This window comes from Podarcis muralis, chromosome 11 (assembly GCF_964188315.1).
Source record: "Podarcis muralis chromosome 11, rPodMur119.hap1.1, whole genome shotgun sequence".
In the NCBI taxonomy this organism is placed as follows: domain Eukaryota; kingdom Metazoa; phylum Chordata; class Lepidosauria; order Squamata; family Lacertidae; genus Podarcis; species Podarcis muralis.
The window spans coordinates 56,639,068-56,653,042 of NC_135665.1; the positions used below are offsets into that span (position 1 = coordinate 56,639,068).

The 13,975-nt window shown below is 45.7% G+C and overlaps 1 protein-coding gene and 1 non-coding gene across 4 annotated transcripts in view; one reads left to right on the forward strand and one right to left on the reverse strand.

Annotated features, from left to right (window-relative positions):
* The window catches only part of SMAD7 (SMAD family member 7), a 50,262-nt gene that overhangs the window by 10,684 nt on the left and 25,603 nt on the right, over window positions 1-13,975 (forward strand). For all 3 annotated transcript variants that reach the window (XM_028748211.2, XM_028748209.2, XM_028748212.2), the window contains one exon: window positions 2,397-2,471. In XM_028748211.2, coding sequence (XP_028604044.2) covers window positions 2,397-2,471 — 75 coding nt within the window. The remainder of the gene's footprint in view (window positions 1-2,396; window positions 2,472-13,975) is intronic.
* On the reverse strand, window positions 9,236-9,309 carry TRNAI-GAU (transfer RNA isoleucine (anticodon GAU)). Its single transcript has one exon. It is a non-coding gene; the product is annotated as a tRNA-Ile (tRNA).

Sequence of the window (13,975 nt, forward strand, 5' to 3'; positions counted from 1 at the left end):
TCAAGCCTCCAATCACATCAATGACCCACAGTATTAAATCAAACTGCTATTTCTGAAACATCAGGTTGGGAGAAACTGGGAAGGGCTGTAGCTTGGTGGGTAGAAACATCTGCTTTACATGCAGAAGCTCCCAGGTTGAATCCCTGGTGTCTCCAGGTAAGGCCTGGAAAACCACCTGCTCCGAAATCCTGGAGAGCTCCTACCAATCAGTTCAGATAATACTGAGCTAGATGAACCATCAGTCTGTCTTCGTTTAAGGCATACTCCCTGTCTGAGGTTTTCAGGAAGGGCCATAGCCCAGTGGCAGAGCATCTGTCTGGAATGCAGAAGGTCCCATCTTCATCCTCAGGTGGGGCCGGGAGAGGCTCTGCAGTTATGAAATCTTGGAGAGCAGTTGCCAGTAGCCAAATATTGAGTTAGATGGACCAGAGGGTCTGATTCAGCATAAGGCATCTTCCTATGTTCTGCCACACTGGTTGCAAAGCAACAGATGTCCCACTGTTGAGCTGGGTTTGGAAGTCCTACAAGATAGGTGGAGGAACCTGTGCCCCACACTTGCTGGGCTTCAGCTTCCATCAGTGTGGCCACTAAGGGGTCAGGGAATGGGGGAGATAGAGCTCACCAGCACCTCCAAGGCCACGTAGTCTTCACCCCTGAGCTACAGTTTGGGACTTGGCCATCATTCTGTCCCTTCCCTCCGTATGTTCAGTAGCTCCCCTCTGCTTTTTCATACTCTTTGCATGGGTCTAGCTCTATGTTACCTGGCCTGTACCACTTGAGTTTGCCAATGGAGGTTCATGCGGTGGAGATTGGAGCATTCCGCCATGTCAGTTACTGCCGCTACCCCCAGGTCTGACCTGGTACAGCCCAGGCTCCAGCTCATACCTGGAGTGAGAATTAGGGCCATCTCAAGAACGAAGCATTTGATGTAGAGCAAGAGGCAAAGCGTCGATGTCTCATTAAAAAAATAAAACAAGAGGCCGTTTCCTTAGAACGCTGAAAACACTGTACATTTAGAAAGTGTATAGTATACAGTATTTCACAAGTAACTCAATTTCCTGTCTGCCCCATTGTTTTCAGTTTGATTAAGTATATCCTGTTAAACTGTATATTCCTGTTCAGGGTTATACTTGACTCTGATAAAATGAGATTACACAGTCGCATACGCACACATACACGTGTTCCTGCTCTTATTTTTTTCAGGAGTGAGTTCTTGGAAAAACAACTTGGAGGGATGGGTAGAGAGGGGTTGAAGGCAAAGTCTCTATGTGTTTTTGCATGTGTCCATCGCTGTGCTGCAGCCATTGCGTGTCCTAACTTCATGTAGCCATAGGCCATGTTGACAGTTTGCCAGCTTGTCTTGAGGTTGGGCACATCCTTAGATCGGCTTTTGATTTCCTTTATTTCTCTCCTGGACTTGAACCGCTTAGATTTGGATTTATGTCTATGACCTGGGGTCCAGTTTTCCTCAGGCCCTGGTGGTATGGGAATTGGTTGAGAATATGTGACTTCTAGACTTTTTTCACCCTCCTCTCCTAGAGCAGATCAAACTTTGTTTTGTTTGTTTGTTTTGTTTCTTAAAAAACAAAACCACAGAAACTCTTGAGTTTTCATTGCCAGGAACTTGAAAATTCTCTCCCCAACACTTGTTTTTCCATAAGACTCTTTTAAAATGACATTACATAACAGTTTGTAGTAGGGTAGCCATGTTGCATCAAAAACACCATAGTCTTGTGGCACCTTAAAGACTAACAATTTTATGATGGCATAAGTTTTCATGGATGTATCTGATGGAGCCTTTTCCACTGGTTGTCAGACATAGTTTGCCCAGACAAAGTATTGCAAAAGGCTGGTCGTCATTTGGAAGATTCCTATTGAAATAATATGGAAACAAGGACAGTTTTTGTATTTTTTGAAAGGAATGTCTTTGGCAAAATGCCCCCCAGATCTTCTTCAGTTTTGCATTGTCAACTCACTGCCTTAACGCAAATCAGTAGTGCGCCAGTGAAAACTCCCTTTTGATCTTGAGCTATGGCTTAAGCATGGCAAGATGGATATTTCAATAAGCAGTGACCAGCCAGAAAAGAAAACCAGCCAAACAAAAGAAGGGATGAGGGGAAGGGAAGACTATTCCAGCCAGTCTGTAATCTTGTGCTCATTGACTAATGTGATTAAGTGGCAGAGTGGAGCCTAGACATGGGTGATGAGTTAGGGTGGGTGTATCATGAAGAATTGCAGTGTCTCTGTGCAGACAATTAGTAATAACTTCCTGCTAAACGCTCTGGAATGTGCTTCATTTGGCTGGAGACATTGTTTGCAGTGTGCCTTTCTCTCTCTCTCTTTTTGAAGTGGTACGTCATGCTTGTTTCTTAATTCATTTCCCTTTTCTCTTGCAGCAAGTTGTCCAGACTCTGTGCCTTCCTCCACTGAGACAGGGGGAACTAATTATCTGGCCCCTGGGGGGCTTTCAGGTAAGAAACAGGATTTCATTCGTACCCTTGCTGTTGTACATTTCATAAACGTTTAGCAAGACTTTTAACATTCTGATCCGGCAGATGTCTGTCACTGTGGTCTGCCCTGTCGTGGCTGAAGTGGTACCCATCTCTTCTCTTGTGTTAACTGGTAGGACAGATCCAGACAAACACAGCCTGTTCTGTTCCCCTCTCATGAATGCAGTCATGCAGGTGTTGGGAACTCGGTTGTCTGAAAAGCTCCAGCAGATGCATATGCCTTGAACTAGTTCAGCAGCAGAAAAGTCAGATGTGTGCTTGCAAAAAATCTAGATCTTTGAATCGAACCTCAATCGCGGTTCCATCAAAGGATACAATCAAGACCGATAAGAACTATTTTATGGACCTGTTGTGCAAAGGGCTGAAGAGCCATTTCATATTTTCAGTGGTCAGCATCCAGTTCCTAGGTGTCCAGGTGATCGGTTGCCACAGATTTTCTGTGCACAGGGGCCTTGCATGCAGAAGGCTCCATGTTCCTGGCACAGAGTTGTAGAGTTGGAAGGGGCCATGAGGGTCATCTAGTCCAACCCCCTGCAGTGAAGGAATCTTGTTGTCCAATGTGGGTCCGTGGGAAATGCTCCTGCCTAAAACCCTAAAGTAAATTTTTGGTCTCCACAGATGTTTGTGGACTACAATTCCCATCACCCCTAACTAGCAGGACCCAATGGTCAAGGATGGTGGGGACTGTAGTCCACAAACACTGCGCTACAGAGCTGCTGTCACTCTGTGTAGGCAGTACGGAGCTTGATGGACCAATGGTCTGACTCTGTGTATGGCAGCTTCCTATATACTTTTGTACCAGCATTTATTAAGTGTGTAGGTCTTTGCTGATGGTAGCTGGCAACTTGATAGCCATAGTGCCTTTACATGCAAGATTCTCCTGCAGTGTGGAGCATCCCTTCTTGATTTGGCACCATACAACACATCTGTGTGATGCTGTAGTATTGTGACACGCGGTGTTGAATAGTCCTAGGGCAGAGTATTTTCTGGCTGCGCTGTCAACACGAGCCACCTTTCCCTCGCATTATCTTTCTGGCCCAACAACCTCGCCGTCAACCCCCGTCGTTAAAAGAGCTGGTTGTGATCCTAGACAAAGACTGCTGCTAGGCTGGCAGCTGCAACACAGCAGTTAGCTGAGGGCATTGTCTGACTATGTGATTTATGCACCGAGAGTTAAATTATATACTGTCCACTGCATGGGTGTGCCAGAGCATTCTCCTGCTCCTCCCCCCCCCCTTAAAGGTTGCAAGTTTGGGCTGGCATTTCAGTGATTCTGGTTGTGCTGTAAGACATTTTGGTGGCCCAGAACTCTAGGGAATGGGAATGGCTGGGTCTCTTGCAAAAAGTCTTGTTAAACGAGCATCATGAGGCCGTAAGGCACCTGGTTTGGAGAGCTGTTGTCCCTCAAATATCCCTTTGACTTCTAACTTGCCTGTAATGTTTATGGCCGCAATCCTGAGCTGAAGCTCAGGGAGCTTGAACCTTGATTTTACTCAGACCGGCTTCTTTCAAAGCTTCCCTTTTTTTTGCTGCTTGTGTAGTTCTGTTCCTTGAGATGCCCCTGGTTTTGTGTGTGTGTGTGTGTGTTTTTGCTAATGCCCCAAAAATGCCTGTCTGGGCTTGTGAACCTTTCGGAAGACAAATATTCCTTGGCCAAGGAGTCCCGGCTTGATTTATGGTTTGTGGAATGGTTCTGCTCCTCCGCTCATTAGCCCTAGACCGGAATGTCAGAAATATGTCGGCTATCTGGTGGTGAGTGTGCATATGGTGCGTGTGCCTTTCTCTCCAGGAATTGCAAGCAGCATGGCTATATTTAAGTGAGACTTGTTTGCTTTCCTTTTAGCGTAATACATACCCTGCCTGTGTGTCATTTGAGAGGGGAGTATTCTGTTTGTTCAAAGGGCCCTAATGAGAATTAATCAAATGAGCAGGAGGAGAGGGAAAAGAGAGAGAAGTGGGGGCACTTGCAGGTTAGCCTTTGTTTTTCCTTTCTTGAAAAAAAGAGAGCAACTTGTGGTTCTAGTTTTTCAGCAGGGCCTCCTTCTGCAAAAAGCTGAACATCATCTGTAGGGGTGGGGGGCAAAAACGAGAAGAAAGAAAGAATCAGTACAACACAATAAGGATGCTAGGTGGTTTCAAAGAGACAGAAAAACATGCGCGAGTACGCGAGGGGGGTGCGGTTTAGTTTCTCAGGATACCACATGAAATAAGCAAAGGAAGTACTAGCTTTTAAAGGGAGACTCTTTTTGAAAGCGTTTGCGCATTGATAACATCTTGGTCTGTCTAGTCTGCTGCTGAAGGGGAGGGAAAGCGGGGGGGGGGGGTATGGGGCTGCAGGAAATAACATCGCCTGCCTGGTGGTGGAATGCTTTCTTAGTGGGGCTCACTAGGTAATGCAGGGGAAAAGTGGAAAACTGGTGCTTTCAGTGAGGTTTCCAGTTGCCGTCTTCCGCACTCGAAGCCTCATTGAAATAGATCTTATCCCTCTATAATTTTGGGGTGGGTGGGTGTTGGCGACTTCTGAGTTTTTTTAGCATGCCAGAGAGCCAAGTTCCCACTCTGAAAAGGGAATCTGTAAAAAAATAAAATAAAAGATGTGTGTGTTGTTGTTTTTTAACTGCACGTTTTGTAGATATTTACAGTTTAATGAGGAGGGGAAGGGAGTGCTTTAAGTCACAAAGGAAATGGCGAGCTCTGAAGCAGAAGCTGAATACCTGCTGCACGAAGGAGCATTTGTTCTGAATTTTGCCTGATTTTCTACCAAATCCACTGGAAATCTCGAAGTGTGCCTCTGGAAATTCCCTAGGAGGAGGAGGAGGTGACTGCAGTCAAAAAGGCAAAAGGGGGAAAACACTATCTAGGCATAGCTAAGCGTTTTAAAAGTCCAGTCAGGAAATTTTAGCACATGCTTGACTCCCACCCATTGCAAACATTAAGGTTTAAAAGTGCTTAACTTTGGATTGGGGCCCAGGGTTTGGAGCAGCTCAGTTGAGATGTGTTGCTAGAGAGCATATTTGAACAGGGCTTTTCATGAGCTATTATCAGGGGCGTTTAGGGTACTTTACGTTTATCTGCAGTAGTAATAACTTCTCTAGGTTTAAGTAGGGGATGGTTCACTGAAAAGCACACATATTCTTCCTTTTTCCTATTGCCTCCCATGAATGAGCTAGGCCAGTTGCCTTCTCACTTTATCCCAAGCAATTACGAAATGGGTTGTCAGAGTCATCTGTTCGTTTGCTTATTTGTTATTAAATGTATGTCCTCCTTCCTCCCAAAGGAGCTCTATTGCTCTCAACACACAAACCAAACAAACTTACCTGCCACGACATTCTCTCTCTCTTTCAAATTCTTACACACACATCACATAGGCTTTCTGCCTCTCTCGCACACAGACCATGTCTACGTACCCCCTCTCTTTCTCTCATATGTATACACAAACCTACCTCTCGTTTTTTAGTCTAATCCGTCATCTTGGCACCATGAGATATATATGGTGACCCGTCTACAGAACCTTTCACTGCTGTGTGACTTAACCTTTCAAATGGTAAGATGTAAGATGCCAAGTATTGTCCCAACACAGACAAGCCTTCAGCTTTTCTTGGGCAGCTTCACATGCCTTTAAAAGGTGTACATCTGAGATGATCTGAATGCCACATTGAGCATTATGGGGAACAGAGTAGGTTCAGCCAGGGCAGACGAAAGCAAGTCCTTTTTTTAGGCGCAGAAACGGCAGTATAGAGCACATGGTCAGCTTACAGAATTCATTATGGGAACTTATGGCATTCATTTGCAGCAATGGCCACTAGCTTAGAAGGCTTGCAAAAAAAAAGGAGAGCATTTGACAAGTTCACGAAGAACAAGATTCTCCGTAGCTATTAGCTGTATGAACTAAATGGTTCAGCGAGAGTGTATCTCTGCACATCAGAAGTGCAGCTGTTGGCTTCATACCTTGCTTGTGAACTTTTCAGAGGCCTTACCAATGCTGATGGCAGAATGCTGGGAGCAGATGGATCTAATCTAGCAATGTTGTTCTTGTTTTTGTTTCTTTACTTAGTCCGACCTTCCCAGAATGTTTTTCAGTGGTGCACACGATGGACCTCTTTAGGCATCACCCCTCATGTAATCTCCCATCACTTGTGTAGCCTTGCCCCACTCTTGGGGTGGGGGTCACCCTTCCTGCGGCTTTCCACCTGCAGATTTTTCTACTCCCTACATGATCTGGAACTTTAATCTCCTAGGGCGTTAAATATTCCAGGGAGCCAGTGACTTGATTCTGTTAGCAAAGAAGGAAGTTCCTTGCTTCAGAAATTCAGGGGCAGCACTAAGGATGTGAGGGAGGGGGCATTATGCACCCCCCCCCCGTTGTAGTTGTGGTGGGGATGGGGGAAGAACATGGGGAAAGGGATATTAGCCTCACTTATAGCAGTTCCATATTGTGAGTCTGTCATGTGAAACGGTTGAAATCAATGAACCAATGAGGTTAATCGGGGGCGCGATTATTGAAATCATAATGCCAAAGCAACTGTTTTGTGGATGCTTGCACTGCAGAGTGGCTGGGGAAACCCAGCCAGATGGGCGAGGTATAATTAATAAATTATTATTATTATTATTATTATTATTATTATTATTATTATTATTATTTTATTTATTATGTCCATGGGCACACCGTTTTCCTAAAAACATGGCCCCAGAGTCCTCTTCCACATCCAACATGGAAATGATTCTGGCTTTGCAGTAGGGCTTGCATGGTGTCTGTTCCCGAAGTGCGCTCTACACTGTTTTTTAGGAGACTATTAAACATTTTTTTAGCCAGCTCTCCCTCTCCCCCAGGAGTTGCCAGAATTCCCACCCCCATCCCCCCAAAAATAATTCTGTTGAGAAGGCGCTGCTGGGTGATTTGCTTCAAGGAGAGCATCTTAAAACAGTTGGAGGGCAAATGGTGCAATTTACATACACATCTGTGTGTATGCCTAGCTTTTGCCTGAAGAATGCAAGAAGGGCCTGGCTGTTTCCCTTTAAGGGATGCCTTTCAGAGCTACAAATACTCCTGCAGTTCTGTTTCATGTGGCGAAAACTACTCTCCCTGATGAATGGCGGAGGTGTGGGGGGAACGCGCGCTGCCCAGAGGATGTGGGAGGGTGACCATCATGGAAGGATGAGAGAAATTCATGGGAGAGAGCGAGAAAAGCAGGGTGGGGATGGAGAGAGGCAGACGCCGCGGCCCAAAGTGTTTCCCCCTCGAAAATAACCAATCTGACTCTCTCTTTTTTCACTTGCTGTGTTTGCTGTTTTTCTTCCTGGCTTGGGCTGAGCTGCGGCGGTTCCAGCTAATGAATGAGGCTCAGTTCAGGGTGGGAGGAAGCCTGGGAGCCTGGAGCCAGTGACTTGATTCTTTTGGCAAAGGAAGAAAAAGAGAGAGAGAGGGAGACAGAAATATATATATATATTCTGGATTTGAAAACTTAATCCTGTGGGGGTCTTCACAAAGGAACTGGTTCCACCAGAAGTGACCTTTAATTCACTCTGCGCTGCCCTTTCATGTTATGTGTGGCGTTTGGAGGAAAAAAAAGGACGAGAAGGCCGGGCCGTTGTGGGGAGGGAAAGAAACTAGGTTGGCTGGCCAAATTTTCTGGGACCTAGTTTAACTTTTTTTTTTTTTTTTTTAGGAACGTTCCCCCCCCCCCCTTAAAGGAGGATCTTCCCAGAGGTTAAAACCTGAACAGGGAAACTTGGGAGTAAACATGTGGCTTGGATCAATTTCCGCCCTCCCCAACTTGCCTCTCAGTTAATCCTCCTCTCCTGAGGCAAAAAAACCACCACCACTCCCTGGTTTTCTCTTTCCCCCACCTTCTCCATAGGTCTTTTGTCCATCTCACTCTGTGACTCTCCTGCCCATTAGTTGTCTACCCTTTTGGGCAGAGATGCAGATTCATGTTTCTTTTGCAGTAAATAAACTTTGGGTGGGTTCCCTGGGGGGACACATAATAATAATAATAATAATAATAATAATAATAATAATAATAATAATACCCCGCCCTCCCCAGCCAAGACCAGGCTCAGGGCAGGTAACAACCGATATAAAAACAAATTGATTGAAATACAGTGGTGCCCCGCAAGACGAATACCTCGCAAGACGAAAAACTCGCTAGACGAAAGGGTTTTCCGTTTTTTGAGTCGTTCCACAAGACGAATTTCCCTATGGGCTTGCTTCGCAAGACGAAACGTCTTGCGAGTTCTTGCGAGTTTGTTTCCTTTTTCTTAAAGCCGCTAAGCCGTTAATAGCCGCTAAGCCGCTAATAGCCGTGTTTTGCAAGACGAAAAAACCGCAAGACGAAGAGACTCGCGGAACGGATTAATTTCGTCTTGCGAGTCACCACTGTACAACTTAAAAAACAAGATCAAAATTCAACATCAAAACATTAAAATGGCAGCCTCGTTTCAATGGAAATTCAAATCAAAAACGTTTTTTGGGGGATGGAAACGTCAAGTCTTCACCAAGGCTGAGTATCCAGACTGGTCCTACATGGGCCAGAAAAAATGGCGGGAGTGGTCAAAGAAGCCAGACATCTGGTAACTGAAGGTCTCTGGTCCCAGCCTGCAAACAGAAGTGATGCTGAGGCACAGCCATTTTTGCTAAGGCCGTTCACAGGATCACAGAACTGTAGAGTTGGAGGGGGCCCTGAGGGTCATCTAGTCCAACCCCCTGCAATGCAGGAATATGCAGCTGCCCCAGACGGGGATTGAACCTGCAACCTTGGCGTTATCAGCACCATGCTCTAACCAACTGAGCTATCTAAGCTAAACATCCATGTTGGAACTGGGTTGGCGATTGAGGCAGAATCCCATTTCTGTATCATTAGGAGGATACAGATTACTTCTGGAGTGAGTTTTGACGGGCAAGCTGCCTGTTTCGTGTGAGGGTATTTGCTTGTTTGAATGTCAAGCTCTTGTTTTGAACTTAGGCCAGCACCTTCACCTTGGCTGGAGACGTTTTCTTGGTAGGTATGGCTGCATATTCTGAACGGCACCAGAAGTTATATGTTGCAGTTAACCCGATGTAATGTGAGAGAGGAAGTGGGAGGCAAATTAGGGAGGGAAGGGAGGAGGTGGCAACTAATCTACCTTTCAGTAAAGAGAGGCAAAAGGTGTTTGTCGCAGTTTACTGGATTAGTCACATGGGTGATCCTACCCCAAAAGTGGTCCTGTTATGAACAGGGAGATGATGTCACCTAAGGGCGATTTGAGAGTGAGGGTGAGTGAGTTCAATGGAAATGAATAACCAAACAGTGAGAATGAGAAAGAAGAAGAAAATCACTAAAAAGAGGTGTTTGGGGGTTGTTCTTTTTTAAGCACTACGAAAACTGCAGTTTGGGCTCAGCTCTACGTATCTTGAAAGTTTGCACCTGTTTGTGTCAACGGAAGCTTTGGTCTCAGAACAGTCATACTGTTTCTATTTCCGTTTTAAGGCAGATATTAGATTGTGCAAGTAAACTAGCCATAACATGAAGAGGTGTGACAGTCAAATGCACCCCACACATGAGAACAGGCCTTGTGTTATTTAAGACATATGTTCAATTCTACTTCTTTCTACTTTTTACTACAAAAAGCTCTGAAGGAAAAGCTGGTGGCCATTTCATTGTGAAATAGCGAACGGCCCTGGTATGTTTCACTATGCTTTTTGATCCTCGCTGGTATCTGTATCAGCTACGGAGAGGCGGAACGTAAAAAGAAAATAACCCAGAAACCCTTCACAATGGCAGGACTTGGTTTTGTTAGTGGCCAAATTTATCTTCTCTCCCATTTCCCTACAAGTTAGGTGATAAAGAGAGCAGGTCTCCTGTCGAAGAGGGAAATTTTGAAAGTGACACTCGCAAAGCGCATACCTGTGGAAATCCCCTCTTTGATGCAAGAGTCTTGTTCTGTTCATCTGACTACCCAACAGTTTTAAATTGTGCATGGTGTTATATACTAGGATGGGCGGGATAATTTTATTCATACAAATCCCAATTACATTCCAGTCCCCGCCCCTTTAATATCAAATTTATAGCTGCAGAAGAAATACAATTGTTTACACTTCACCATTCCTCTTACAATCTTAAAGTGAGGCATTTCTCTGTAAAATCACTAGTGGCTGCATACCTTCAATGTAAACAATTGGTAGTGCTTTTTTAAAAAAACAAAAACAACAACACAAACCCCATATACAGTGGATGCTCGGGTTGCGAACATGATCCGTGTGGGATGCACGTACTCAACCTGCAGCGTTCGCAACCCGCATCTGCGCATGCGCAGGTTGCGATACGGCGCTTCTGCGCATGCGCAAAGCATGGTTTAGCGCTTCTGCAGCCCTGTTCAGAGAAGTTTTTAATATGTGGTATTTCAGTGTATTTTTTATCTTTGTTGGAAGCCGCCCAGAGTGGCTAGGGAAACCCAGCCAGATGGGCGGGGTACAAATAATAAATTATTATTATTATTATTATTATTATTATTATTATTATTATTCTGCGCATGCGCGGCTGCCAAAACCCGGAAGTAACTTGTTCCTGTACTTCCGGGTTTCAGCGGTCTGCAACCGAAAAAACCGCAACCTGAAGCGGCTCTAACCCGAGGTATGACTGTACATCATTTATTTAAACCCCCTCCGCACCCAACATAAATACATATATCTCTCCATATATGGTTTCAAATGTGGTCCTGTGCAGCCTGTTTTCTTATTGCTGGATTTTAAAAAAGGAGGCGGGTTTTACAGAGCATTAGCTTGTACTTAGGCCTTATTAAATGGCTTACCTAAAAACTCAGGTCTGTCTGTGCGAAAGGACAAGGTTATCAGGGGTTAATGCTAAGATGACAGCAATGGAGTCTTTGAAGTGAAACAGGCTGCCTGCCAGACTAGCACAGAAGCATTGCAGCTCTCCTCGCACATCATCTGACCAGAGCAGTATGTAGCAAACCGAGGAGACTCACTCTTGGCACCGCGTCCCGTGTAGTTTTTGGCCTCTGACGCTCCATTCTAGCTGCACTGCCCCCCTCCCTCCCGCTTTCTCTCTGGGCTTTTACTTCCATAGGAAGAAGAAGCAACATTTCAGAAGCCTACAAAATGCGAGGGAGTCCGGATGCAACCCTCCTGTTCTGGATACGCACGTGTGCAGCTCAGTTGGTTAGAGCAGGGTGGTGATAATGCCCAGGTTGTAGGTTCGATCCCCGTATGGGACAGATGTATATTCCTGCATTGCAGGGGGGTTGGGCCCGATGATTCTCTACTTACTCTAAAGTAGACAGCAATGGAAGTTAAAGTCACAACTAAGTCTCTTTGCTGTCACTGGGACTTGGTCACACGACTAACTGTAGCTGGATTGCAGCCATTAATAACAAAAGTCAACATTCCTTGGGCCTTTAAAAAAAAAGGTTGGTTGCAGTGAGAAGGAAAGCGTGATGTTTATCAGACAGTTCTTATTATAAAGAACCATGTAATTTTTGTGAGTGTTTTTCTAATATAGTGGGTTTCTTTTTCTTCCCTTTTTGGCCTGCTACATTCCCTCAACAGTTCTCCCCGCCCCCAAATAATGTTTGCATGGCTTTCTGAGCTCTTTAAAGAAATAATAATAATGGGGGAGGGAGATGAAGTCCCAACAAATATACAAAAGCACACTTTTAAAAGTCTAGTCTAACCCTAATGGCGCGAGCCTGGCTTTATTTATGTATCTGCCTGCTAAATAAAATTTGCCCAGAGGAAGTGGTGAAGGCTTCATCACGTGAGACGGTTTACTTCTGCATGTAAGAGTTGGCAATTGAGCCAGATGGGCAACTTTAAATAGGTGCGGTTGGAGCTCACAGCCAGAGAGTTTGCACGAGGGAGCTAAAAGAACTCTCCACGTTAGGAAATCCTTCTGTCTGCACAACACCTCAAATGGCACTTCCTATTCCCCAGGACCCTGTTTATGGCGATAGATTATTTAAGACGCGGCTCGGACGCTTACCTGTGTAGTGGCTGCCTTTGCAACGTATAAGGGTGGGTATCTGACACACTCTCGCACTACTCATGACATTAATGTGCGATTTTGGGTGCTCCAAGGAGACAGCCTCTACTTTTCCCAGACAAACTGGATGGGCTGCCTCTTAACGCATGTTGCATAATGTGAGTGGAGGAAGGAAGGGGTAAAAGGCACCCCGGTAGAGATCTGAACCGCTATTTCCTCGAGAGTCAGGGGGACTCGACCCAGACCTAAGAGCTCACACACAGCTAGCTTCACCTCAGGCAAAATGGTTGCAACTTAACTGTACAGTGGTACCTCTGGTTGCAAACGGGATCCGTTCCGGAGGCCCATTCGCAACATGAAAAGCGTGCAACCTGAAGGGCCATATCTGCGCAGGTGCGCGACACGATTTGGCGCAGGTGCGCATGCGGCGAAACCCGGAAGCAACCCTTTCTGGTACTTCCGGGTCGCCGCGGGACGCAACCTGAAAAAACATAACATGGAGCTAACGTAACATGAGGTATGACTGTATCGTGACTGATGAATGCAGAAAAGGCTTGAGAGAGACAAGAAGACTGGAGAAGGCCTGTGACGTTCTGCCACATCCACCCCTCTTCAAGTGGCTTCCGGCCTATTTTGCACACTCTTTGCTGTTTCCTTCTGTTTCAGTCAGTGGCTCTGTGCACCACCTTTGAGAGTCATGGCCTTTGTTTTCATTGTACTTTATTTAGGTTATTCTTTGGGCTCTGTGGGGAATGGTCAGAAGCCACAAGAGGCCATCATGCCCTTTCTGAAGCCAAGCCGCTTTGAGTCTGGCCAGTGTAAGGATGGGAGGCCACCTGGAAACCAGTGGCACTCTGCCTCAGCTTCCATGATGGAATGAAGGTGTAGCGTAAGGTTAAGAAAAGAAACGCAAAGCTTGAAAAGCGGGCGCAACAAAGACATTCCACTTCCCTTGGTAAAAGTGTGAATACATGGACAGTGTGGGGTTTGTGTTTCGTTTCTCACCCCGCCCGTTAAACTTCCTCGCCATTTCTCCCATGTCCTCGTTCCATGTGTTTTGCTATTGGAACGATAAGCAAAATTGCAGCGGCGGGTTGTTTAATAACAGTCGTTTGTAATACTACCGCGTGAACAAAAGGGCAGCACTTTCAAGGGTGTAGCTAACCGCACGCAGGGTTTTCGGCGGTCACAGAAACCATAGGAGGTGTAGTATTTGCTGTGGAGGAGAGAGTCACATTTGCTGTGTAAACCCAGTCTCTCACGCAGCTGCTGATCCAAGACCCAGAAAACTGATAGGGATTTCTTGGCAAAGGTGGCTGGCTGCTCCTTCGGGGTAATACCTCAGGTAGGCACCCCTGACTGTTCCTTCCAGCACGTACTTCCCATTCCTGTGTTTGCTCAGCTAGGAGGCTGCAACATGCTCCTCCATCGCTCGCTGTTTGGCTATTAACTAAGGTTACTCTGGGGTTATCTGCTTTTGCGCTATCT